Here is a 26,634-nt window from a genome sequence, read left to right as displayed (position 1 = left end):
AAAAGTGAGTTTGAAGCTAGTTCTTTAGTCGAGCAAAAATAATTTTTGCCAGTACTATATTCAGAATACGTACATTCTTGGTTAAGTGAAGTAATATGGATTCAGGAAATACTGAAAATTGCATTGTCATTCAGAGAACTGATTTCTATGAAAATGCCATTTCATGCCCATTGGAAAAGCACATATCTTTGATGATTGAAGGCTGGGAATGCCACCCCTAACACAAAGTCACCGTGGAGACTATTAGGAGAAATAGACTTGTAAGTTCCCCTAGTAGCAAATGGTGTGTTGCCCTATTAACCTGATATTCTGGAAGACTTTGTTGCCCTAGCTTTCAGGACAGCACAGTGCAGGGGAAAGCAAACGGTGCCCCTCTGGGGCCGCGTCCTCTCCGCCAAGCTGCCCTAGACTCACTCAGCAGAATGAAAGGCCTGCAGCTTTGCAGCTCCTGCCCTCTGGGTTTAGTAGGCCATGCCTCTTAGCAGAACCCCCACCCCCTGAAGCAGCTTATTCTCCCCAACCACAAGCATCCTCTCCAGCAGGAGTCTTGATAAACACATTCCCGGGGACATCAAAGCCTTTAGATGTTAGAACCCTGCTTCCTTGTAACCTGACCCCTAAATCTATCTCTTAGGAAACTCACAGACCATGTACTCATCAGGGTTGTCCAGAGAATCAGAACCAATAGACCTGCTCTTGTTACATCACCTTCCTGTAATAAAACTACAGAAATCTGAAACTCCTTAATGCCTGGGAATATCTTTGATATTTTCCTTTTTTAAAAATAAAATTTAAAAAAAAATAGGTGCTAGATTCTTATTTGGTTTTCTGTTATTTAACACTTGGGAGCCTTTGCACGATGCCCATGAAATAAAGTTGGTGGCCCTAGGAAGGAAAACCACAGATTAAATATAGAGGCTGAATTTGGATAAAATGGAGGTGAGTTTCTCCACACCTTGGGGTTTATTTTTAAAAGTGTAGATATTCATCCAGAAGAGCACACAAACTCTCAGCCATGGGAGTGGAAAGTAATGCCTTTTTCTGAGACAACTGTTTCATAGATTCTTCCACAAGGGTTTGTATAAAAGGATTAGTCTGCCAAATCCAGGACCAAATACACATACATATATACACATACATAGGTAGACAGCTCACTCTATAAATCTATCTATCTATCATCTATCTATCTATCATCTTGCTGCCCAGTCAGTACAGTAGTAACTCCTGGCCTTGATATGCCTGCAGTGTTTACACTGATGCTATAGAACCATGGTGATAGGTCACAGCCAGAATCATAGTTGTTCTTCAGCACTATCATTTTTACAACTACTGCATGCATGCTCAGCTGCTCAGTCGTGTCCAACTCTGCGACCCCATGGAGTAGCCTGCCAGGTTCCTCTGTCCATAGGATTTCTCAGGCAAGAATCCTGGAGTGGGTTGCCATTTCCCTCTCCAGGGGATCTTCCAGACACAGGGATCAGACCACATCTCCTGTGGTTCCTGCATTGGCAGGTAGATTTTTCTTTCTTTTCTTTCTTTTTTTTATTTTTTTTACTACTGAGCCACCTGGAAAGCCTCACAATTCTTTCTGGACCCTAATTCAGGTAGTCAATTGTTTTCTGGGAGAAGCACCAGCAATAAGTAGGATGTTAGCAATAACTAAGATCCTAGAGGAAAATTCCAAATATGTGATCCAAAGTCTCCCTTACAGGCCGTGGAGAGAGTCAAGGCAAAGGCCGATTGACTCAAAATAATTGTTTTCTTAAAAATGTGCGAAGTTTGCTGCTCCGTTACTTCCTTCGAGTTCATGTTTCAAAATGAATAGCAAATGGCATCTTAACCTAAGAACAGGCTCTAAAAATCCTAATAATTCGATAATATAAAATGAGAGAATGTGTTGTTTTTAGTTTCAAATACAATTACTATGTCAAATTGACTTGCTATCCACAAAGAAAAATTTACATTTAAGAAATAGCTGTAGCTGGGAATTCCCTGGTAGTTCAGTGGCTTAAAAATTCTTAAAAAGCTGTTGCTGAGCCAGAGATTAAACAAAGCCCAGTCTGAGTAAGCAGGTTCTAAGATAGCCAGGGTAGTCTAGGAGTCCACTGCTGAGCTTCAGTGACTGAGCACCCATGGGAGCCTGTCCAAAGGGATGATACCCCAGATAAGGGGGCCTCTGTCCTCTGTGGAATCCACAATCCAAATCTGTATGACTTGGGTTCTCTTAACCTCCAGTCAAGCAGGCTGAGTTTCATTTTCATTTTATGCCTGCAACCACATCTACCTACACAACTGCAGTGTCACTGCTGACTGGTTGAAGCTATCATTTCTCTACATGAATGATCAGCATTATTACATATTTTGAAAGAAGACAATGTTCCACGCATGGAAATTTTGAATTATTTTGTCAAAATTCAAAGTAGATTCCCCCCCACCCAGCATAAATATAAATACTGGAGTAGGAAATGACGACCCACTGTAGTATGCTTGTCTGGAAAATTCCATGGAAAGAGGAGCCTGGCAAGCTAAAGTTCACAGGGTCACAAAGAGTTGGACCTGACTGAGCACACACGCAAGTATAAATACATGCCAGACTGGTGTGGGTCAGCCCCAAATGGGGAAGAGAAAGGACATGGTGAAAACACTATGTGGAGCAACCATGAAGTGCTCAGACTCAGGTGCGGGGACTGCAGGCCCAGGAGAAACTGGCTGGCTGCATGTGCTTCTGGGCCCAGGGGTCTTCAGGCAGCCATGAGGGATGTCTGGAGGTACAAAATAAAAGTGTGTCTTTGTCTGAGTAGAGTAAAGCAAAAGGAGTCTTGGTTATAAATTGGTATTTTTCTTCTGGTTTTACTTCTACATATCAAGGGGTTGCCATGGATAGTTTTATCTTTGACTCCTAAGGGCAGCAGTAGTGACCATTCATCATCATTAGCTTTCAACACAAATGTGGGACCATTGTTCCATTTCTCGGGTGGACCCTGGGATGCTGCAGGCAGAAGGGGGGTTATTTTTTAATGTGATAATTTATATGGAAGCCACAAGAAAAATTAACAAGGCAAAGTGAGGAAAGAATAAGCCATATTTAAATGTGGAAACAGATCTAGAAATGTCATGTGAATTTCTTTATGACACTTTTTCATTAGGTGAAAAAAGAGGTGAATTTCACAAAGTACTGTGAACATTTCTTCTAGCATCTTGAAAGTAAGGTAACTTACGTGCTCACTGCTGCCAGAACTGAGGCAGAGACCTCTTTCCCAGGCATGTGTGAGGAACTCCTCCCAGGGAAAATGGCAACTGCACTGAATTGAGTTTCTTAATACAGTTCCTAGGAAGCAAAAAGTTATTTTTTTTTTAAACATAAAATTTAATTTTGTTGAGTGCTTAACTTATGTGTCTAGAGAACACTGTGATTAGGGCCAAAGGCAGAGCTACTGAAATCCTCCTGTGGGCTTAGCACTGACTAGGCATTTAGATATTCCAGGGCCTGCCTCCAAATAATCAAGTCTACATTTAATCCTCAGGAAAGAGATGTTATAGAAGATAACCCTCAGGACACAAAACCAAGTCTCAGCAAAAATGATCCAAATTTTGAGTTGCTGGTTAAGCTGGTAAGCCAACTATTCTGGTTTGTTCTTTCTTTTTTCTTGAGAGTTTCTCTTAGAGGGGGGAAAAACCCCAAATATAACTGGAGGGGATTCAACCAGTAGCTTTTTCTTTTGAGTAAGTCCTGATCTAAAAAGAAGTTGAGCCAAGGGGATGGACTTGAAACATCTTGGCAACAACAATCATCTCTGTGCTCCTCCATGCTTTTCTAATAGGACGCTAGAAAGGCATTTAAAAAAAATGGTCCGTGGACATGAAGGTTCACAGTTTCTAACCGACCCATCAACTGCTGATTGAGTATAATCAATCAGTCACAGTTTCTAACCGACTCATCATCAGCTACGGTCTGATTTCAAATGTTGAGGATAATCAATATAACCTTTAGGGCTGTCTTTCAAAGGGTAGTGGGGGGAGGACGTGTGGACCGGCAGAGGCCTGGTCCTGTGCTGCTGGTTAACAGACAGCGCATGTGTGCCACCTAGCATTTCTACAACACACATCCAGTTTTACTATCATGTTTCAACCTCAGAATCCTGAAAGGCAGACATTAGAACCCGAATTTTGTCGAAGAGGAAGGCAAGTCAGAAAACTTGAATGATTTCCTTAAGGTCAAGCAACAGGCAGAGAGAAACGTTTGAATCTTGCAGAAGGACGCTCAGCCCTGGGCTCTTTCCCAACCACACAAGAGCTGGGACCCGTCTGCCTACAGTGGATTGCCGGGAGCCGGCACACGAGATCCCACCCATGACAAGGTCATGAGGAGAAATCCTGACAGGCAAGCGGGATCAGGTTTTCAGGGATTCCAAAAAGCTGCCCCCGGCGCTCACCTTAAAGATGATATCTGTCTTTCTGATGCTTGCTTCAATAGACTACTCCCTAATTTCTGTGACACAGGCAGAAGGCCTTCCCCGATCTCTTCCCAAATAAGAATCAATTTAGAACTTTAATCAATAAGTTTCCCAGGTGGTGGTATTTTATGAGATTATCCAGGGTGAAAGGAGTGTTTTAACTTCAATTCCTTTGCTGGTATTTTAGTTTGTTTGGCAAATGCATTTATGCCCTTGGTACAAATATGCATGACTGCTCATAATACCCTAATCATAAAACAGCATAAAGAACCTGATCATATAAAGGCCCTAATAGACATAGAGCCTTTTTGAGGGGTGAAGGAGTCCTATTAGAAAACACAAGAAAAATTATTCTAAAAGTGGTTATTGGGTTGACGTTTGCTTGCTGCGTTTTGCTTGCTGTGTTTTTACTCTTAATGTGCTAAGGTTGTGCAGCGGAAACCATTGTTAATATAGTTAAAGGTCTAGAAAAATAAGAGCTTAGCCCTAGTGTGGTAACAGTGAGATGGTTGTTAATTGTCACCCAGGAGTGCTAGGCAGAGGCTGCTTCACCAAAGTCGCAGTCAGTGTGGGGTAAACTTCTTAGATAAACTCAACTGACAACTTCTGCAGAAGGATTAACTTTTGTGTTAACAAGGTTATACTTCTACTCTGTACTGTTGCCCTATGAGACTGCTACCTTTCAGTTAAGGTCACCATAGAAACAGAAAATAGATTTACATTCACCTGATCTGCATAAAATGTTAATAGGCCCCAAGGCCAGAAGATAATGTACAAGACCCTCATAAACAAAGAAGTATGCAGAAAACACCCTGGTTTCGTGAAGAACAAGCTGATGTAATGTTAAACTATTTTCCCCTAGAAATGTACTAACTTAGGGTATAAAAGCTACGGTAAAAAATAAAGCACTGCCAGACTCTGCCAGACCCTGCCAGACTCTGCTGCACCCCCCATTTGGTCACTCTCTCTCTCTCTCTCCCCCTCTTTCTCTCTCTCTCCCTCGCAGACTTGGCCCTATCAAGGCTGGTCTCACGTGTCTTCTCTCTCTCTCTTGCTGACGCCGTTGATCCTGAGGGTACCCCCTGGATCCTGCCGAGGCTGGACCCCGGCAGTGGATGGTACCTACAGTCCGCCTACAGTGGACAGTGTCCCTGTGGACCTCGGCAGCCACAGGCTCACTCAGCCCCACGCCATCCCCAGGAACCACCCAGAAAGAGAGGGTTTACAAGGAAACAAATACGACAGTATCTCCTCTGACCGTTGGTGATAATACTGCACAATGGTTTTGCTACCCAAACACAACTCCATATGCCCAACACACAGTGAGGCCAAACATACGAAGTTATGAGTTCCGAGCAGAGAAAAGTTAATGGCAGGGCCAGGCAAGAGACAGGTGGTTCAGGCCTTAAAAACCCCAAACTCCCTGAAAGCTCTCAGCAAAGCCCTTTTCTAGACAAGGTGAGGGGGAGTGTGGTTAGTCCTTGCAGACCTCTCCGTGTCAGAGCCTTTGTTCTTGAGGTCAAGTCATGGTCAGGTAATGATGTTCCTATAAATTTCTACCAAACAAACATTATCCTCTGTTCTGACAGGAAAGGGCCAGGTCCCAAGGCACCCTTTCACCCTCCGAGTTCTGGTCTTGGCTGAGAGGAGGCCGATCTCAACTGGTGACTCCCTCAGGGCCAGGTCCCCAGACCCTGCCCAACCGGCATCACGGACGGAGCCAGGCACCTCAGGCTCCTCAGGCCGCCCAAATGGCAGGGACAGGTTCTGGAGACCAAGTCCCAGGCACATGGCCACTGCCGTTAGGTCACAGAGGTGGGGATGGGGGAGAAGCTCACCACTGCCTCAAGGCCTGGGGCTCGGCCAGTGGGCGGCCTTGGCAAGAGCTCCAGAGCCCTGCAGAACAGGGCCCCTGCTGGCCCAAGGCTGGGTGAGCTAAAGAGCCCAGGGAAAAAGCTGAGATCCACCTCTTACCTCACTTTCCACCAGAAGACCACCACTCCGGCTGACGGTTGGCCGAATGCTCCCACCAACGGTAGCTTATTGACAGTTGGTTGGTTGTGGGAGGGGCCACTGTGGCACCAACCAATGACTGAGCAGGAACGCTAACGGTCTCTCCGTAGCCGTTGCCTGGTAACAGGGTGGGGTGGGGGTGGGGCTAATGGTTCACAGCAATGGCCCCGCGCTAAGAGCTATGCTGGGCAGCGCTGCTATTACAGTGTCAAGATAACAGCGGAAGTTTGACAACTGAAGCCTTAAATCAAAATCGTTATAAATATTATAAGGATTAATTATAACGATTATTATTAAAACGCCAGTATTTTAAAGATCACTTCATGGCAAATAGATGGGGAAACAATGGAAACAGTGACAGACTTTATTTTAGGGGGCTCCAAAATCACTGCCCATGGTGACTGCAGCCATGAAATTAAAAGACGCTTGCTCCTTGGAAGAAACATTATGACCAACCTAGACAGCATATTAAAAAGCAGAGACATTACTTTTCTAACATAGGTCCATCAAAGCTATGGTTTTTCCAGTAGTCATGTATGGATGTGAGAATTGGACTATAAAGAAAGCTGAGTGCTGAAGAATGGATGCTTTTGAACTGTGGTGTTGGAGAAGACTCTTGAGAGTCATTTGGATGGCAACATAAAGGATATCAGCCCTGAATATTCATTGGAAGGACTGATGCCGAAGCTGAAACTCCAATACTTTGGCCACCTGATGTGAAGAACTGACTCATTGGAAAAGGCCCTGATGTCGGGAAAGATTGAAGATGGGAGGAGAAGGGGACGACAGAGGATGAGATGGTTGGATAGCATCACCGACTTAATGAACCTGAGTTTGAGTAAGCTCCCGGAGTTGGTGATGGACAGGGAGGTCTGGCGTGCTGCAGTCCTTGTGGTCCCAAAGAGTCAGACACGACTGAGCGATTAAACTGAACTGAAATACACATAAAATATAATATGGACTGTAAGCCACCTGCCAATGGATATGGATGTAATTTTAAACTCATTGTGCCTGCTCAATTGCCCAGTCTTGTCTGACTCTTTGCGACCCTATGGACTGTAGCCCACCAGGCTCCTCTGTTCATGGGATTCTCCAGGCAAGAATACTGGAGTGGGTTGACATTTCTTCCTCCAGCAAATCTTCCTGACCCAGGGATCGAACCTGTGTCTCCAATGTCTCCTGCTTTGCTGTGGATTCTTTACCACTGATCCACCAGGGAATTTAAACTATCTAAATAGGCTTTATATACAATAGGCATGTGTTTGAAAGATTAAAACTAACCAAGAACAGTGTTTATAGTATTTCAAACAGAATGAATGTTCTGATTCTTAAATTATTTTCACATTTTAATTTTAGCTCATGAAATTATGGTTGACATTTCAGGTGCAGATCACATGGCATTAAACATTAGTATTGTCATATTTTATTTGGGGCAGTGTGGGGCAGGGCTGGAGGGGAAAGAGGAAATTGTGTTTAAAGAGTTTTAATTCCCACTGAAATGTTGTAAAGTGATTGGCCTCCAACTAATAAAATAATATTAAAAAAAAAAAAAAAAAAAAAAAAAAAAAAGAGTTTTAATTGTTTTAGGTGCAAATACAAGGCCATTAGATTTAAAAAATTTGAATATTGTGATTGTTTTCTAGATTGTAAAAATACTAATTTTACAACTTCAAAAGTATAAATAGAAGGGAAAGAATCCTAATTCCAGTAAGGAAAATTAATTTCTCCAATCATAAACATTGCACTCAATATCAGGGTGTGGGGTTTCTTTATATCAGTGCATGGCTTTTCCATCGGCATTGCTAAAACAGGACTTCGATATATAGAAAGCATAGAACATCGGGAAACCTAACTACCCAGGAGAGACAGTACTTTTTCCTAAACACAGAAAGAAGAGCATGATTTTGGTATTTCATAATACACAGAAGGAAATAACTATTGAACTATTTGATAATGAGAGGTCTAGCTCATTTCAGTCTTGTTTACACGATAATCAATAAAACGCTACTGGGGAAAATAAGAGGAAAACAATGCACAACCCAAAGCCTTTCTCACCATCACCTCTGTAAGGACAGAATTCTGCATTCGCATCATTGTAGCGCCAACACCTAGCACATGACACTAGATATCTATTTGGATGGATAGATGGATAAAAGTAAATTCTCAATCTGCACCTTCTCAAGATTCAAGAGTCCAAGGCCCATCTCTACTATGGCATCAGGTGGCCAGCGTGAGGGACAATTTGATGATGGGGACAAGCAGTGGTCAGCAGAGTCCTCCACATTCCCTTATTAAGTTTCCCTTCAGCCCTGCGTATCACAAACCAGAAAGACACCCTCAGAGTGACTGCCTGACTGCTCAATACTTTCATTTCTCTGTCTCCTTTGACCATCAGGCTTTTTGATGATGGAAGCCTGAAATGAGTCATTACACTTTCCTTCTGAGTTCTTCATGCTTTTCCACAGGAGAGAAAACTCCAGTTGGATTCAGCCGAAAAGCGAACAAGAGTCATCAGGGAACTCTTAAAGAGCGAGAGAAAGTATGTGCAGATGCTGGAAATTGTGAGAGATGTTTATGTGAGGCCACTGAGAGCGGCACTGTCATCAAACAGAGCCATTCTCAGTGCTGCAAACATCCAGATCATGTTCTCTGATATCCTGCAAATCTTATGTCTCAACAGGTAAACTCTGAATAGCTATATTTTGAAATATGCATTGTAGTATGGGAGGAGCACACACTTGTTTCAAAAAGTTATACAGAGGCTCAGTCATTCTCTGCCCTTCCTGGGGACACTGCCTGATCCTCTCACAGAGGAGAGATGACTCTAGACAGTGGGTTGCAAACAGCAGTGATGACTCCTGGCGTGTATCCCTGCCTGGACGCAGAGCTACAGTACAAGGGGTGGAGTTCAGTGCCTGGGGATTCTATATTCATCATGCTATTTATGCAAAAGACAATGGGAAGGGGAGCTGTTCATAGTCATCAGCGTTTGGCTGATCAGTGGGAGAGGAACAGGAGGCTGTAATAGGATTAAGTCACTAGAATACTTTGCTTAGAGAACCAGAGGCTGGGGATTTGTGTAATAACCATATATGTATATGGAAGGGTTGAGAGAGAAAATTGATCATTTGCACTGAATAAAGTAAGACAAACTGAACTTGTGTTTATCTGCCAGTAACTCTTTAGATAACTTAGAACAAGTTCCTTAGCTTCGGGGACCCCAGATTCTATCAAAGGAACTGGTGTGCTTCCAGTTTTGAAATTCTGTGATGGCTGAAGAATAGCCTTTGATCCAAGGGAAATGGGCTTAGTGGCGGTGATGGCAGTCAGCTATTGAAGTGAGTTGAGCACCCTCCTCTGAGGACTGTAAGAAACTGTCCCCAGACAAAGGGGAGAGAGAACACAGGGCAGCCTCTCCAGGCCAGCCTGGGATCCTGACTCAGCCCCCAAGTCAACCTGCTTTCTCCCTTTTCCGGCTCTGTGTCAAGGCGAAAGGATCTGACAAAAGCCCCGCCATAAATGACTGAGAACAAATTTACTTTTTATAAGTTATAGGCTATCACTGGTCAGTATTTCACAGCCACACTTTTCTCATGTTGCAGGCAGTTTCTAGACGACCTGAGAGACAGACTACAGGAATGGGGCCCGGCTCACTGTGTGGGAGAAATATTCATCAAGTTTGGAAGCCAGTTGAACACGTATACCAATTTCTTCAACAATTACCCTGTGGTTCTGAAAACTATTGAGAAGGTAACAGATTGAGGGACCATCCACGCATTTAATTAGATCTTCTGAACTTGCGAGGACTAGAAAGACTAGAATTAGTAGGAAAGATTTCTTTTCTATCCTTGGCTTCCAGATCTCCTCCTCTGGTTTACCATGAGCTCTTTGAGGATGAGGGCACTGACTTAGTTTCGATCACTAGGGGCTGGCACAGTGCTTGACCCAGCAGCGCCTAGGAACTGGCTGTGGGACTGAACTAGTCCTCACGCAGATTTCCGGACTCCCACCTGCCCCAGTTACCCTAGGGCTTGGTTATAGGAACGTAGTTCACAGTTAGGCAGAAGCAAAACTGTGAACCCTGCTTTCACACTGGCTCCACAGCCCGTGGGGTGAGTCCAGCTCTCTCATGGAGAAAAGGAATTCGTAATCATGTGTACTCAATGTGTGAAATCTCACGATAAAATAAGGAATTCCTTTGTCTCATATTCCCGACCAAGTGCCTTTTAAACAGTTGTCTTTGTTGTGACAATGTGTATGTAGCCTGAGCAGGCCTATGCAGCTCTCATCTGTGCCCCTCACTGTTCTCATTGGGATCTCCTCTGATGCAATAAGATACCTCTTTTCCCTCCTCGGTTTGCGTCAAAAGGGCAGCAGGAGGGGCACCTTGGGACGTAGCGGTGCCCTCTGCCCTGTCCCTGTCCGCTGTGGCCCTGCCCACCTGTCTGCCCTGAGGCCCTCAAGTGAAGGCCTAGGGCTGGGAGGTCTCTGAACACTTCCTGACCTCAGACATCTCCCTTTGTCGTCTTCTTCCTGCTCCACCCCGGGGAGTTTAAGCTCTGCTGCGCAACTCGATTATGTGAAAGTTGCATGAATAAAGCAGTGACATAGAACTGACGTTTAGGACAAGAATTGGAGCAAAGCATCACATGTTATCATAGCAGATTGGTGCCAGCAATTTTATAGTTATGGATAATAATGTGTCTATTTCACTAGCATGGGGGGTGCATATAAGTAAGTGCTCAGTAAATGTTAGCTATTAATATTATTGAAATCAACTATTTGATTTCTAGAAATTAGAATTACTGGCATCTGAGAAAAATGAGGTGACTTCCTGGGGGCTGTAATGGTGATGTTAAGTAATGCATTTTAAAACAGATTTTAAGTACAAAGGAGCACCTTCTTCATGTTATTGTGGAAAACATGCTCAACAGCAGAATCACACACCAATCCCTACACTTAACACTTACCGTGTGGCAGGCACTCTGTGGATAGGATTTCCGCCCCCTCCCCAGCCCCACACCAAGAGTTAGCTATGACATCCATAAGAAAACTGAGGCTCAGAGGAGTTAAGTAAGCTTGACAAAGTCACACAGAATTAGATAAAGTTAAATTAGAATTCTAATCCAGGCCTACCTGCATGCAAAATTCATTTTTATTTTTCTATACTGATTAAGCTCAATGACTAGGGTTAATTTATGGTATAATTAATACATTATACTTAGGATATCAGGAAGCACCTATAGTATTAATAGTACTGTGATTTGGTGTAGATGTTGCCCTTTTGCTTTAAGTGCTTCATAGATGATGCTTGTCTGGTGGAACAGAAACAACACTTCACAACTGTCTTACAGAATTTTGACAATATAACTCTCACCTTAGTGCAGAGAAATGATACCAGCATTCCGAGCTTTCCTGAAGAGGCACGATAAGACCATTGTTACCAAAATGCTGAGGTAAGCTCTGAGGGAGAGCACAGCTAGGGCACGCCAAGGCCTGGAGTTCTGTGGCCTCAGAAAGAGACCAGAGCTCCCTTCTCTCTGCGCCTCCTACAGTCTTCCGGAGCTGCTTTTGTACCCATCCCGAAGGTTTGAAGAATATCTTCATCTTCTCTACGCTCTGAGGCTTCACACTCCTGCAGAACATATTGACCGTGGAAACTTGACCATTGCAATTGACCAAATCAAAAATTACAAAGGCTACATAGATCAGGTTGGTTGCTGATAAGAGTCTGTGTCCTTTAAAAATGTTATAATGCTTTTGTGGTACTCTGACTCAAAGGTTCCGAAATCCCTTAGCCTCTTGGGGTTCTCTTCAAATTTTTCCCATTCTTTTAATGCTAAATCATTGTATTCAGTGATATTGAGCACTGAGGGCCTTTATTCTAAACCAAATAATGTTTTCAGATATCTCTATTAAGTACACTTATACAGATTAAAAAAAAGAGCAAATCTCTTTGTTTCTGAAATTACTTCTTAATGTATTAGTCAACTTTCCTGCCTAAGAAAGTACAGCAATCACAATTATTCTCTGCAAGATTTGATCATCTTGGAGTATAGGACTACCATTCTGAACATGTCACTGTGATGGGCACACAGCCCAGGAGTCTGGGCTGAATGGAAACAATAACACAGTACACCCAGAAAAAAACTTTTTGGACAGTCTTGCCACTTGCCTCTTTGTTTTAAAACACTGGGTACAGGAAATTGAGAGTCTTATGATAGTTTATGAAAATACCACAACATTATCAAGTGCTATAACATATTTTAATCTATTTTTATGTATAAAAATATCACAATTTCAGTTTGCCTAAAGTCACTTTCTTTTCTAGATGAAGCGGAACATCAATATGAAAGATCACCTGTTAGACATACAGAGACTCATCTGGGGGTGCCCTGTACGTATTCTAATGCACTTGCTACATCTCATGCTCAAAAAGGAGACAGAGATTCTGATGCAGCTAACATCTGTTGAGTGTGTGCCAGGTGCTGCCAAGTTCTCACATTCCACATCCTTATCTGCAAGGATGCTAGACGAGAAGAGGCACAAGCGGGCTGGACCCCATCCCAAGATTTCTCTGTAGTCTTAGCACCTTGCTTGGTACTACAGAGCTCATGACCCGCTTTGAGGAGTGGGGCCATGTCTTTATTGTTGTCTATCTCCCTGCACATAATATCTGGCGCAGGATTCTGCCCACTGAGGACATCTGTAAAAATCCTAGAAGTCCTCTGTTAGTTATCTGTTACCTACGGAATATCATCTGACTCATTCTGCTTTCCTTCTTACTGCCTCGCCTACCACCTTATGATCAAACCACACAGACACACTCATAATTCTCTAGTGATGTCAGCCTCTCCCTACACATTTGTGTTTTGCTCATGCCCTTCCCTCTAAGAAATTGCTTCTTTTTCTGCTCCACTGGATAAACTCCTATTCATACTTTAAAGATCCAGTTCAAGCATCATCTGCCTTGAAAAGTTTCCCCCGACATCTCCAGGTGTGAGTTGCCCCTTCCTAGCTATTCTCAGCACCCTGCACCTCCCTGTCACACTTTCTTACAGTCCTTTATCCACAAGATTGGGAGCTCCATCAGGTATGAACTAGTGTCTTCTAGTGTTCAGCATATAGCAGGAATCTAATATGTGAATTATATTGAATTAAAATATCAACGATTGTGGTTTTATTTGGCCAAATTGAGGAAGCAAAATGCAGTTGCTTTTGCCTAGTTTAGATCTGCACATTCTAAAAGGGAAAGAGTAATGGGATTGATTGGGTTACAGAAAATCCAAAAATCTTGGGGCTCACAAAGTCCACAGAACTTTATCTCTGGATCACTATATGCCCCAAGTGATCATCTCCATGGCTAGATCAGTAAAAGAGCCTGACATCTTAATTTGTAACATTTCATTCATTTCCTTTTCTTGATAGATCCCTTCTGACTCACCCACATCCCCACTTTATTTTTGGTAGTAGGAAAGCATTTATAATAAAAAAAATAATTTCAATAGTTTTAAAAATTAGACAACTTCCTCAAGTATAGTTTTAAAAACAATGCTTTTTTCATAATTGAACTTAGTTATACTCAACACTTAGATCTTTTGGGATATGATTACTCAGTAGTGAGACTTATTTTATAAAATATATATATATATTTCTAATTCTTTTTATTTATTTCATAGACTCTATCAGAAGCAAACAGATATCTGATTAGGATTCAAGATGTGGCCCAACTTCACTGCTGTGATGAGGACATAAGTTTCTATTTAAGGTAAATATTCAGCTATCCTATGGCTATGAGCGTTTCTTACTTATCTTGTACCCAGAATCCAGTACGTCTGTCATATTGTAAATATACAATAAATCTTTGTGTTGATCTGAAAGGTTACACACACACCCCTCTGAGACACGTGAGGTGTTTATCACCGTACTCACATTCCAGGCAGCTACTTCGTAGAATGTAAGAAACTAAACTGTCATTGCCTGGGCCACTAACTCGAGACATGGGATGTCCGGTTTGGTCACTTTCCTACTGAGAGGAGAGCTGATGTGAGATACCACATGGATGATCTGCTCAACTCTGAGAAACAGAAGGCCAATTAATTATCTGCGGTTTGGTACTGAGGTCAGCGCTCGAAAGGTCTCACCGTGGGACCACCATGGTATTGAGGTCTCCCATGTCTAGTTTGCACAGTGCTCACAGTAGTGTAAAAACTATTGTGATGCGACGGTGCTAACATTTCCTTTTCTCCTTTACAACAAGGATGGGCAAACTTTTTCTGTAAAAGGTCAGATGGTAAGTATTCCAGGTCTTTCTTACCAAGTGATATCTGTGGCAACTACCTAACTTGGCCATTTTAGCACAAAAGTAGCTACATAAATACAATACATAATGATTAATATGATCTTCATAAACAATACAGTATATAAGTCAGCAAATGTAGCTGTGTTCCAATAAAACTTTATTTACAAGAAGCAAAGAGTGGGGCCATCGTTTTTAAATTCTTGTTTTAGAAAACTGTTTGCCAATCTATGTTTTCAGTATTAATGGCAAAGATGGTAGCTCCACAAAGAGCAACCAAATGCAGAGAAATTAATTCCTATAAAAGAAATGAAAATCAGATTGCCTGTTACTTCAATGAACATTTCACCGAATGTTCCCCAAAGGCCCAGGACAGGATTTGGGTTGGAGGAGAGGTTGGAATAAACCAGTCCTTTCACCTTGATTTAACCACTCCCTTAAATGGAAATCAAGTCACACAACTGTGTCACTTTTCTCACTGTCCCAGTGCTTTTGTTTTCTTGTTTTGTTGTTTTTGGTCAGGAACAATAGAAATGAGCTACAACAAGAGAAGGAAGCTAGATATCAAGTCAGCAATTCTAAACACATCCATGTAGTAGGACACATGCTAGGGATTATTCCAGTTTTTTATTATTAGAATTAATTTTACCTTCATGTGTTCATTCTCAGACACGCTCCCTTTTATCTTTCTTTATCTAAGTCCATGTTTCTAACTGACAGAATTTGCTCTGGGGAGAGTCATTTTAGAGCTAGGAAACCTGGAGGCATTTGTCTCTCTGTAGATATAACCCACATAGTTTTGGATTAAGTCTTTATGTACCTTGGAACTTTGACATTTTCATGTGTGACTTTAAACTTGCTGATTTTTTAAGCATTTATGTTTACTTTTGTTCTTCTAATGGGGTGTTGCCAAGGGCAAAAGTGGAGCCTCTAAGACTGGTGAATAGAGGCATGGCTTTAGATCACCAAACAGAGCCATCCACTGCTCAGACTCTGAGTCCTCTTGAGGACAAACATTACTAAACTACAGAGTATGTATATTGTTAACTTTACTTTTAGCTTACCCAAAGGGACCTATAGTCATTGACCAGAAAACTGGGCACTGGGGGAAGAGAAATACCCAGATTCCTCAGGGATACAGGACTCTGGCTCTGAATTGATTTTTATCCTGGCAACTGCCAAAAGCCACTATGATCCACTAGTCAGAATGTGGATGATGAGGACAAGGTGATAAACAGTTTTGACTCAGGTCAGCTTGCAGAGGCTTCCCTCATGACTCAGACAGTAAAGAATCTGCTTGCAATGCTGGAGACCCAGATTCGATCCCTGGATTGGGATGATCCCCTGGAGAATGGAATGGCTACCCACTCCAGTATTCCTACCTGGAAAATCCCATGGACAGAGGAGCCTGGCAGGCCACAGTTCATGGTGTTGCAGAGTCGGACACGACTGAGTGACTAACACTTAGCTCACAGAACCAATGACGTCCTGTCATCTGTTCATGCCAAAGTTTATGCTCTGAAAATTACTTTTAAAGTTTTATGTATTTATGGAAGTTGGGTACTTTGTTTCTTGGTCTGGCTAACGTATTAATAGTGATTAAATAATGACAAAACACTTCTAGAATGGTGTTAAGAATTTAAGCTATGTTTGGCAGAGTCATTGAGTCTATTTGTGAAAAAGCAAAGAAATCCTGTCCAGATTCAAGGTAAACACTCCACCCGTGGAGTTGGTTCTTCTGAATCTGAGCAGGAGCAGTTTTCTGAATCTTGAGTAGGATCCAGAGTTTCCATTTCAGTTGTTCCATTATGTCAATGTGAAAGGCAAAATTATTTGCTTTTACATATGTGGAAGAATAAAGGTTTTTTTTAAAGGGTTCTGGTGTTTTTTGTCTTTGGATGAAACTTGTTGAAGCTCTTGGTGAGTATAAATGGCTTTTGGAAAGTTTTTTCCAAGGTAAAATTCATTTATATGTATCTTAAATAGCACTTTCATAATCAGATTAAAATAATAAAAACCTCTTTGTGCATTTATCTTTCTCTGCTCACGTCCTCAGGTTACAAGTGGCCTCAACTCCAAGTTCAATAAATGTGCCTGCTCCTTCCCTCCTCTGGGCCATCCACCCACCCAGTCCAAGTGGGTCACGCAATTGGAATTCTCCCTTCATTTAACTTCCTTTCAATGCTATCCCTTCCAAAGTGAAAAACCAAACATCTGTTTACCAAAGCAAACACCCCTTTCAAAGCTACATCTTCAAAGCACCCTGGTAGGCACATTCCCTGGCCATTCAGATAGAAAGGCAAAGTTTTATTACAGCTTTTAAATATTTTTCTCAAATGATATGATTCTCATCAGTAATAAGAGTAAAAATATTGCCAATGAAGGGTCAAAAACATGGGTGGAATTCTTTTGCCTAACGTGGCCATTCAGCACATACAGCTCACCACATACCGATCTAGATGCACCCCCTTTCTTGCTTCCCCTTTCCCTCATCCTTACTTCTATTTGCTCCCTTATTCTCAGAATAACCTCTCAACTTAATCTGGAACATTATTTCTTGCAAACTACCAGTATATATGAAGCATCCCACTCCCTCCAGCCTAAATCATAACCACAGATATGGGAAGGAAATGTTTGAAAAAGGTGGCTCCAGTGGTTGGATGACCACTGCATTTCTATCTCTCCACACACCTAACATGAGCTGTACCCCCAACGCGCTCCCAAGAGCTGAAGCTGAAGCAAAGCACTCCTTAAAAATGTTTACACCACTGCCTCTCCCAGTCTAGTCTTTTGCCCACAACATGGGCACAGCTGTAATAAATACATGACTTAAGTGCCTCAATACTCTCAAGTGTGGTTGGCGAACCAGCATCACCAGGGAGCCGTTAGAAACACAGAATCTCAGGCTAGTCTGCTGCTGCCGCTGTGTCACTTCACTCTTGTCCAACTCTGTGCGACCCCATAGACCGCAGCCCACCAGGCTCGTCGGTCCCTGGGATTCTCCAGGCAAGAACACTGGAGTGGGTTGCCATTTCCTTCTCCAATACATGAAAGTGAAAAGTGAAAGTGAAGTTGCTCAGTCGTGTCCGACTCTTCGCGACCCCATGGACTGCAGCCTACCAGGCTCCTCCATCCATGGGATTTTCCAGACAAGGGTACTGGAGTGGGGTGCCATTGTCTTCTCCGCGGGCTAGTCTAGCTCTACTGAATTTGCATTTTAACAAAAATCTCTGGGTAATTCAGAGGCACAATAAAGTTTGTACAAGTCAGAGCCATTATGATACAGAGTGGATTTTAAATGTGAATTATAGTAGCTTTTATGTCAGTCTTTGGTAAAAATATATATAACCATTTGGTCAATCAATCTTACCCTTGGAAACCCTGACAGAAATATCAGTGCATGTAAGGAGTCTGTTTATATGTAAGGAACTGGTTTTTTCAAATATTGCTCACAGTGGCAATCAAGAAAAAACAAAGGAAATGAGGGAGGGAAGAAGGAAGAGAGACCTGAGTCTGCAAACAAAGAAATGCCCACTCAGTGAGGGAAGAGTTAGAAAAATGCTGGTCCATCCATGCTATTACTTGGTCATTAAAAAGAACTTGAAGTGACTTCTATTGCTGGGAAAAGCAAGAAAAGAGCCTGGAATAATACTCAAAACCACCTACCTGTAAATAGATGCATACATAAATACATATTTGAGTGACTACTTGAATGGGTTAAAAAAAAAAAAAGTGGAAAGATGATATACTGTTTGGTAACTTGGGTAACACAAGTGGAGGGAGGCGTGAGCCAAACAAAAAGTGAAACAAGAGTAGTACAGTAAAACCACTGACAGTACCTGCTGATGTGACGGTGTCACTCCTGTGCAACTCTCTCTGGTTCTAACTCAGCAACGTAAAAATCAAACAGACGATGAAGATAAGAAATAAGAGAATTCCTCTCAATAAACCAGTCAACTGAGTTGCTTGCTTAGAGTAACTTCCTGATGCTTCTAAGAGAAAAACACTTTTGGGGGCTATCCTCCATCCAAGTAACGAGCTTGCTGCACTTGGCCACTCCTGGTGCTGGACAGAGATTGGGGACATGGGGTGAGGCTCTCCCAAATTCCTCCCTAGTACATCATTTGATGCTTGGTTGAGTACTCCCATGAGGTAACCCACACCAGAGCACAGTGAAATCCTGCTAAACACTGTGATCTGGCCCCATCAGCAGAAAACCACAGAGGATACTAGATGGAGGTTGGGGACCAAAAAATACCTACCACTGACATGGTAGCAACCTCAGGAGAATTGAAGAGCTACTTAAATCCAACTTTTCATCAATTTCTCTCCAACTGATATTAGAAAATTCTCTATTTTCCTACTTAGTAAATGCTTTTTCTCCCCTGGTTTCTTCTTGAGACACTGTACACCTTACTGATTCTTGTGCTTCTCTCTAACCCAACTTGTTACCCTTAAAGATGAAACCAAAGTAAATGAAAACATTCTCCGCAGATTGCCTAAGTACATCAAACACAAAATACCAACACAGCTTTAACCTGACTTTGTGTTGTAACACTGGGAAAATTCAGTGTTCATTTTTTTCTGCATCGATTGGATACTGTCCAATGGATAAGCTCAAATCATTCCACCAGGAACCCTGAGGCCTACCTACATGACTGGTCTGGGAGACAGAGGGACTATTCACCCCAGGAGAAAAATACAGAGAATTTCAAAAAGTCAGTCCAAAGGTCTGAGGGAAAAACCCTGATGATGAGCTTATCAACATAAAGATGGTGAAGTGTGCGACAAAGCACATATGTATGCATATGTAAAACTAAGCTGCTCTTTCTCTTTTTTAAACCAGGCTCTATGAACATACCTGTGATCTCAGTCTTTTCCTCTTCAACGATGCACTGCTCGTTTCTAGTCGGGGTACATCTCATACTCCATTTGAAAGGACTTCAAAATCAACCTACCAATTCATTGCATCAGTGGCACTTCATAGGTTAATCATAGAAGACATACCAGATTCCAAATGTATGTATTCTCTTCCTCCTAAGAGATAACACCTTTAAGAAGCTGTATTACATAAAACTCATTAGCTATTGAAGTAGAAAAGCAGGAAGAGAACTGGAATTTGCATTTGCAAATAATTTCCCAAGTATTTTCAGGATCTCATTAATGTAAACTTTCCTCTACCTTTGAAACAGCAAAAGAAAGGAATGCTGGCATTGTCAGACACATACCCTACACATTAGGAAAACAGCTTTCCAAAGTCACAAAGGGAGACATAACCCTGTATCATTGCCAGGGAAGCTGGAGTCCTTAACCACTACCTTCTATTGCTTGTAGATGTTAAACAATTTTTATCTATTACTTTTCCATTATACTAGGACTAAGTGATTATTGCAGATTTGACTATTCTTTTTCCGTAAATTTGCATTTACGAGTTCTCTAAAGGATGCATTTGCAAATGATGTTTAGTAACAAACATTTAACTCATAATAATCTCAGAAGAAATAATTGTTGTTACAAAAAGAAATCCTACTTAAACCTACTGTACCTTTTAGTTTTTGTCTTACACTACTTTCCAATCTTAAAGAGATCTGTATCTCTTTTCCTTTGTTTCTGTTAGGCCAATCTGAATATAACACCCTTTGTTCCAATATTTTTCACTGCACGTGAAGGTAGGACTTACGGGTAAAGTTAGAACTAAGATCTCAGAGAAGGAACTAATCTAAAAAGAGCTGCTTTCCACTAGCTTTGGCTCCATTTAAAATCTAAGCATGAGAAAAACTGAACACTAAACATGGGAATAAATATTTTCACCTATTGAGAAATAAGTATTTTCAAACTCAGTTAAGAAGGGTTAGTTATCCATAATGTGCATGACATGTCTCCTTCCATCTCCCCTTAATCAGCTGTGCTCTATGTCAGAACATCATAACGTAAGCTAAAAGTGGGCATTCAGCTAAGTCGTCGCTGGCTTCATTCTGTCCTGGTGCTCATACCAGGGTGGCCAAGGTCCAGCTCTCAGCATCTTATCTACAATAACTCTTGTAAAGACCTTTCCTGGTTCCAGTTCCTTCTGAAATTAAAGAATATTATATCATCTATTACTTTAAAAATAATTGCTAATTATAACTAAACAATTATAAAGACAAGTTTATTTTAGACTGTATTTGAATTTTTCAGTAATTTAGGAAGTTATACTCTAAACTGGATTTGTGTTTGAAACTTTAATTTTCAAAAAGTCTTCAAGATGACTTGATCAACTTTTGAATTTTAAAACATTTTTTCCTTTTGATTGTTACCTACAAAAATTAATTTATGTACTTCCAATATTTTTACAGTTATCAAGAATGCATTTATTCTTCAAGGTCCAAAACATGAATGGATCTGTGCAACAGAAGTTGAAGATGATAAATTTCTATGGTTGTCTGTACTCCAAAATGCCATCAAAAGTAGTATGGAAAAGTGAGTCTGGACTTCAGACAACAGGGGTGCCAATCTGCCCTGACAAAGTGTGTTGTTTTCTGTTACAGAGGATCCAGTAAGAAGCAGAATAATGGTTCATCATGGATGATCCGTGGATGAACTAGGGGGGACTCATAAAATTCCTCCTAACTTTTAAATTTTATCATCTATGCTCAATTAGGTGAAATGGATAAGAAAAATTTTAATGTAAAAATTTGAACCACTTCTTTTGATAGCTGTTTTTCATGGACAGTATTATTTAATCTGACTGACAAAAGCTAAGGCTGAATAAGGATATTGAGTATTTAAAGATTTGTTTTCTGATCTAATGAAAAATAAAGTCATAATGAAAAGTATTTCTTAAATGATCAGTCTAGAGAAATGTCTTAATCTGTTGGTGACTTACCAATTATCAACCTCTTTTAACATTTCCATGAAATATAGATTTTAAAAATATGTATAAGAAATCTAAATAGTACTTTACTAAAAAACTGGTCACATATATCCATAATATGAATGTATTCCTACAGAGAGCATTAAAAACATACCACTATAAAGCACTAAAATTTTCTGTAATTCTTAAGTGTTCCTTTGTTGCAAAATTAAATTCTTAGACCTTCCAAATAAAATGGTTTAAAAATTTGTTACACTGCTAAATTAGAAGGCTGTTTGGTAGAGGGTGAGGGGGTACTTTCTAAAAAACAAAAACAAAATTTGCCTGTAATGGAATTTAGCTGAGTAAAAACTGAAGAAATTAAGACAATTCTATTTAAAACAGAAAAAAAAATAAAAATAGGTATTGAGTAGTTTTCTGGGCCCTTAAAGCTTTCATTTAATTATTTAATAAACTGAAGCTATAAACTGGTTAGCCACTTTGAAACTTTAGATGATATATGCAATAGTAATATTTTTACTCACTTAATGATAGATAATATTGTATTAATCTTGGAAGCTTCTGGCTGTCAGTTTCCTCCTTGCTTCAAATTCTCCTTTAAGGAAACGAAATCTACTAGTACAGTCTAGCATTGTGAAGTAGGCTTTTTTAAACATTTTCTTTTTTCTACAACGAAAATACAAATTCCTTCTAATTCTTAAAAATTTAAATTCTTGTTTAAAAATGTACAAAAGTTAAAATGTTGTTTTTAACTAGTGTAAAATCACACTATTATGATAAAACCATGCAGCTTAACATCTATGTCAGACAGAATAAAACATTAAAGGAATGTCTGCTGTTAGTTAGCAATAAATGTAAATTCACAAATGTGATCAAAATGGAACTATCATATAATAGAAAACAAATCCTGAGACACTACATGATTCTGAATAGGACAAACTTTAGAAACTCTTTGTTAATAGGAAAAGTCTCTATAGCAAAAGAATGGAGAAGAAATGGCAACCCACTCTTCCATTCTTGCCTGGAGAGTCTCATGGACAGAGGGGCCTGACATGCTACAGTCCATGGGGTCGCAAATAGTTGGACATGACTTAGGGACTAAACAAGAAAAACATGGCAAAAGAATGAGTAACAAGAGAGCTAAAGATAACTAGGAATCTTAAGGAATTTTCATTTATTATAATAGTGAATAATTAAGATCCTCAGAAGTTCTAAAACATGTTACTTGAAAACACTTCTAGAGACTGATGAGCATAAGCTTATCATTGCGAGTTTAGTGCATAAATCATGCAAAAAGTGACGTCTGCAACTGGACAGTACTTCTGTGGCTTGCAGCATCAACACTTTCCCTTTGCTTCTAGCAGACAATTTAAAAATGCCTATCTTCAGTTATTTCCTAATTTTATAGGACTGCTGAGGAATTAAAATCTCACACACGACAAAGTTTAAGTCACAGGTGATACGGATCAAATTTTCATCAGGAAAACATAAAATCTGCCCCCTAAGTTGATATGAAAAAGCCTGTAAGTGCCATGAGACTCTTGAAGGATGTTGATTACAGCAGAGCTTATGGTTAAAGTATGCCTTATCCGATACAGTTCTTTCAAATTAAAAATCAAATAGGAAACACATTTTAAAGATTTTTGGATTCTTTAAGTATTAAGCCTAAAGACAAATTGACAGTTTATTTAATTTTGTCTCCTTTTGAAAATATTTCTGAGTTTGTGCTTAAGGTGTTAAATGAGAAACCCATTCTGTAAATCCAAGCAGTGTGAGGTTTTGGCCACATAAGTATAATGCACCAAAGTTATGGGATAAGAAGGGGGGAGGGGGGCTGTGCCAACAAACACAATACACCCTCCAGAAAAAGTCATCCTGACCCTTTTATTGTTGAAATTAAAAAATAAAAGATACTTAAATACAATGGTGAACATATAGGGCAAAACAGAATCATAAAATTTAATGTTGAATTAAGCAGTGAGCTGAATGTCTGGGTCTCCAAATTGGCTTTGAACCCAAAACCGCTTAAAAACAGGTATGTTCACAGTTAACGGCAACTGGCTTAAAGGTGAGAGAATGGTCGAAGCTGTTCCAGTTGAACTTCCAGGGAAATTCTCTCCTCAAGAACATCCTGAAAAAGATGGAAAGACAAGTTATATTTCAACATATACAAAAACGCAGGCACATCTAACAGCAGCACTGCATGAAGGGACATAGTTCCTTTTAGAAACATAAGTTTCTTTTTAGGTGCCTACATTAAAACACAATCAATTAAAATCTTTTTTTTCTCATTACTTTAAATCAGGGTAATCAAATGTTCTTTCCTTCATTATTAGAAAAGCCAGTATTTGCAGATGATGGTTATTAATGCATGAATTTTGCACAAAGCCCACCCCTTGCAGTAACTGCAGATGAGCTGGATAACAAAGATTTTTTCCCCTGGTGATTACCTCTGGTCATAACATAACTCCTGCACCTCATTTTGAGCTTCAGTTTCACAATGAATTAATGTATTTTATAACCAAAATTTCTAATGACTGTCGATTTGGGACAGTCTTTTCAGACAGTCAGCAACTTATGCAGCCATATCCTTTTTTTCTTTTTCTCTATCACACTGACAGTATCATGTTTTAACCAGAATGACCTCCTCCTACTTGGTACCATACTTTCTCAGAGGATAATGAGAAAAGTGATTTTTAAAAACAGCTTCTATACGCATGTTTCTACGGTTTTTCATAGTTCTTCAGAAAAATATGCATTAACAAAACTTCCACCTAAAGGAAGCTACCAGAAAGCTTGTCATTTAGTTTCACATTCTTCCGTTACAATGGACCAAATACAGCTATGAATATCTTCTTTGATCAAAGAGTTACACAAGAATACTATTCCTTTAACATACATTTATCAAATGCCCCACGTGTGGAGTTTTGAGGACAGAGACAAGATGGTTATAAACCTATCCAGGACAGTCTCAGTTTCTCTCTGATGTCCTGGCCTACACTTTAACACATTCCTTTCTCTCTTTTCTCTTAAAAGTACTTTGGTTTGAACAATATATTACATGGTCAGTAAACAGGAATGATTATGACTTAGCCTCAGTGAGTTCAGGTTAGTAGGACAGAGACACAAATGTGCCATAGATATGGACAATGTGATAAATGCTAGAAAAGGAATATGAACAGAATATTACGGGACTCAACTGACTCTGTATTCATTTTACATTTCCATGGACTCCTTCCTCATCTTTATGGTTTACGACCTTGCTACTCAAAGTGGAGTCAACTGTCCAGGAGCATCTCCTTCACCTGAAAGTTTATTAAAAACTGCAGAACTCTCAGGCCCTTCTCCATACTGGACATGAGTCACAATTTTCATTTTACCATGGACCCTTCCTACATGTATACAATTAAGGTTTGAGAACCACTGGTTTCTAAGACGTGAATGTCTAATAATGTTGATGAATCATACATGATTCTGCTTGTTAGTTTTTATGTATAGGGATTAAAAAAAATCATGATGAGTAGTAAGCAAGAAAACAAACTCATCCTCTCAAGTACAGATGACAGAAGCACACACTAGCCCTGAGCACCATTTCTATTTAAGGTTTGTCTTTTCTGTTTTAGAGATGATCTAAATTGCCCTCATCCCTCTTCTTCAGACCTGTCATTTTCATAGAATCTGAGTTGTTTTGATAAAAGGATAAGTTAACAATACTCGAATCATTGTAGAATTAGTGTGTAGAGAGCCACATATATGATCCTGGAGGTAGCTGAGGTCACAACATTTCTACTCTTGCGTTTCATTATGAAAGTTAACGAACATTTTCAGTTCAGTTCAGTAGCCCAGTCACATCCGACTCTTTGCGACCCCATGGACTGCAGCACACCAGGCCTCCCCGTCAACTGCCAACTCCCGGAGTTTACTCAAACTCATGTCCATTGAGTCGGTGATGCCAACCAACCATCTGGTCCTCTGTCATCCCCTTCTCCTCCTGCCTTCAATCTTTCCCAGCATCAGGGTCTTTTCAAATGAGTCAGTTCTTTGTATCAGATGGCCAAAGTATTGGAGTTTCAGCTTCAGCATCAGTCCTTCCAATGAATATTCAGGACTGAACATTTTAGGAATATGCTTTACATACATATAGGATAAGGCAATCATACAAGAAATTAGTACAGGAAATTCTTTTTAATATTAAAAGATTCAAAGGCATATAAAACATTTTAGATCCACACTTCTCCTGCTACTTGGAAAGTTTCATACTAGCATAAGAACTGCTGGATCACCTCCAAGTCTTAGTTCAACACTAACAGGCTCTGACTCCACGGAACTTTCCAAAGAAAGATTCAGAAACTACATTACCTTTAACTGTTGCTGCAATTCACTATTCAATCTGGCCAAAACTGTGTTGGTTTCCTTATTGCGTCTAATTGATGCCTGAATAGCTTTCTTATCTTTCCCAACAGACCTGAGAAGATAAAGAGAGCAAAAAACTTGAACTTCATTCTTATTATTAAATTCATTCCATTCTTCCCTGTGATCTATGGCCAATCCCAGGAAGCCGAGGGAGCACCTTTGCCCTGCTAGCGTATCTCAACCTTGCTTGTTCAGTTTTAAAGCTCAACCAAAAACTACTAAGCTTCAGAGGCTTAATTGCTGTAGTTATTGATTTAGTGACTTTTCTGTAGAATCACCTGAGTTTAAGTCAGTGCAGGGCAGGAATAAGCAAACTTTTTCTATTAATGGTCAGATAGTAAGTATTTTAAGTTTTGCAGACCATACCATTTCTGCTGAATATTCTGTTTTTCGTATCTTTTCTTTTTCTCTTTTTAAACAAAAATGTAAAAACCCTTACAAAAACTGGTCATGGGTTGACTTTGGCCCATGAGCTCTAGCTTGCCAATTCTTGATTCTAGAACAACCATAGTTAAAACATCAGTGTTACTGAGCGATATAAAAATTTTTAAAGTCTGCTCTAGGATTTGTAACTTGAGTTGAACTTAGTAACAGAAGTGGGG

General features: G+C 40.4%; 2 protein-coding genes across 10 annotated transcripts in view; one reads left to right on the top strand and one right to left on the bottom strand.

Moving 5' to 3' along the window:
- ECT2L (epithelial cell transforming 2 like) overlaps nucleotides 1-26,634 on the top strand; it is an 81,808-nt gene that overhangs the window by 54,855 nt on the left and 319 nt on the right. For 2 of the 3 annotated variants that reach the window (XM_065931260.1, XM_065931261.1), the window contains exons 13-20: nucleotides 8,933-9,147; nucleotides 10,070-10,217; nucleotides 11,850-11,923; nucleotides 12,023-12,179; nucleotides 12,799-12,864; nucleotides 14,147-14,235; nucleotides 19,613-19,785; nucleotides 21,102-21,225. In XM_065931260.1, the coding sequence (XP_065787332.1) occupies nucleotides 8,933-9,147; nucleotides 10,070-10,217; nucleotides 11,850-11,923; nucleotides 12,023-12,179; nucleotides 12,799-12,864; nucleotides 14,147-14,235; nucleotides 19,613-19,785; nucleotides 21,102-21,225 (1,046 nt within the window). Of the gene's footprint in view, nucleotides 1-3,524; nucleotides 3,612-8,932; nucleotides 9,148-10,069; nucleotides 10,218-11,849; nucleotides 11,924-12,022; nucleotides 12,180-12,798; nucleotides 12,865-14,146; nucleotides 14,236-19,612; nucleotides 19,786-21,101; nucleotides 21,350-26,634 lie in introns of those variants that run through there. The other variant, XM_065931262.1, reaches the window with a different exon arrangement.
- Nucleotides 23,485-26,634, bottom strand: part of REPS1 (RALBP1 associated Eps domain containing 1) — an 87,859-nt gene continuing 84,709 nt past the window's right edge. For all 7 annotated transcript variants that reach the window (XM_065931263.1, XM_065931265.1, XM_065931264.1 and 4 more), the window contains 2 exons: nucleotides 25,979-26,084; nucleotides 23,485-23,750 (listed from right to left, as the gene is read on the bottom strand). In XM_065931263.1, coding sequence (XP_065787335.1) covers nucleotides 23,682-23,750; nucleotides 25,979-26,084 — 175 coding nt within the window. In that variant the 3' untranslated portion in view covers nucleotides 23,485-23,681. The remainder of the gene's footprint in view (nucleotides 23,751-25,978; nucleotides 26,085-26,634) is intronic.

This window comes from Muntiacus reevesi, chromosome 3 (genome assembly GCF_963930625.1).
Source record: "Muntiacus reevesi chromosome 3, mMunRee1.1, whole genome shotgun sequence".
In the NCBI taxonomy this organism is placed as follows: domain Eukaryota; kingdom Metazoa; phylum Chordata; class Mammalia; order Artiodactyla; family Cervidae; genus Muntiacus; species Muntiacus reevesi.
Note: the sequence above shows the minus strand (reverse complement) of the source record. Positions and strands in the feature narration are given on the sequence as shown.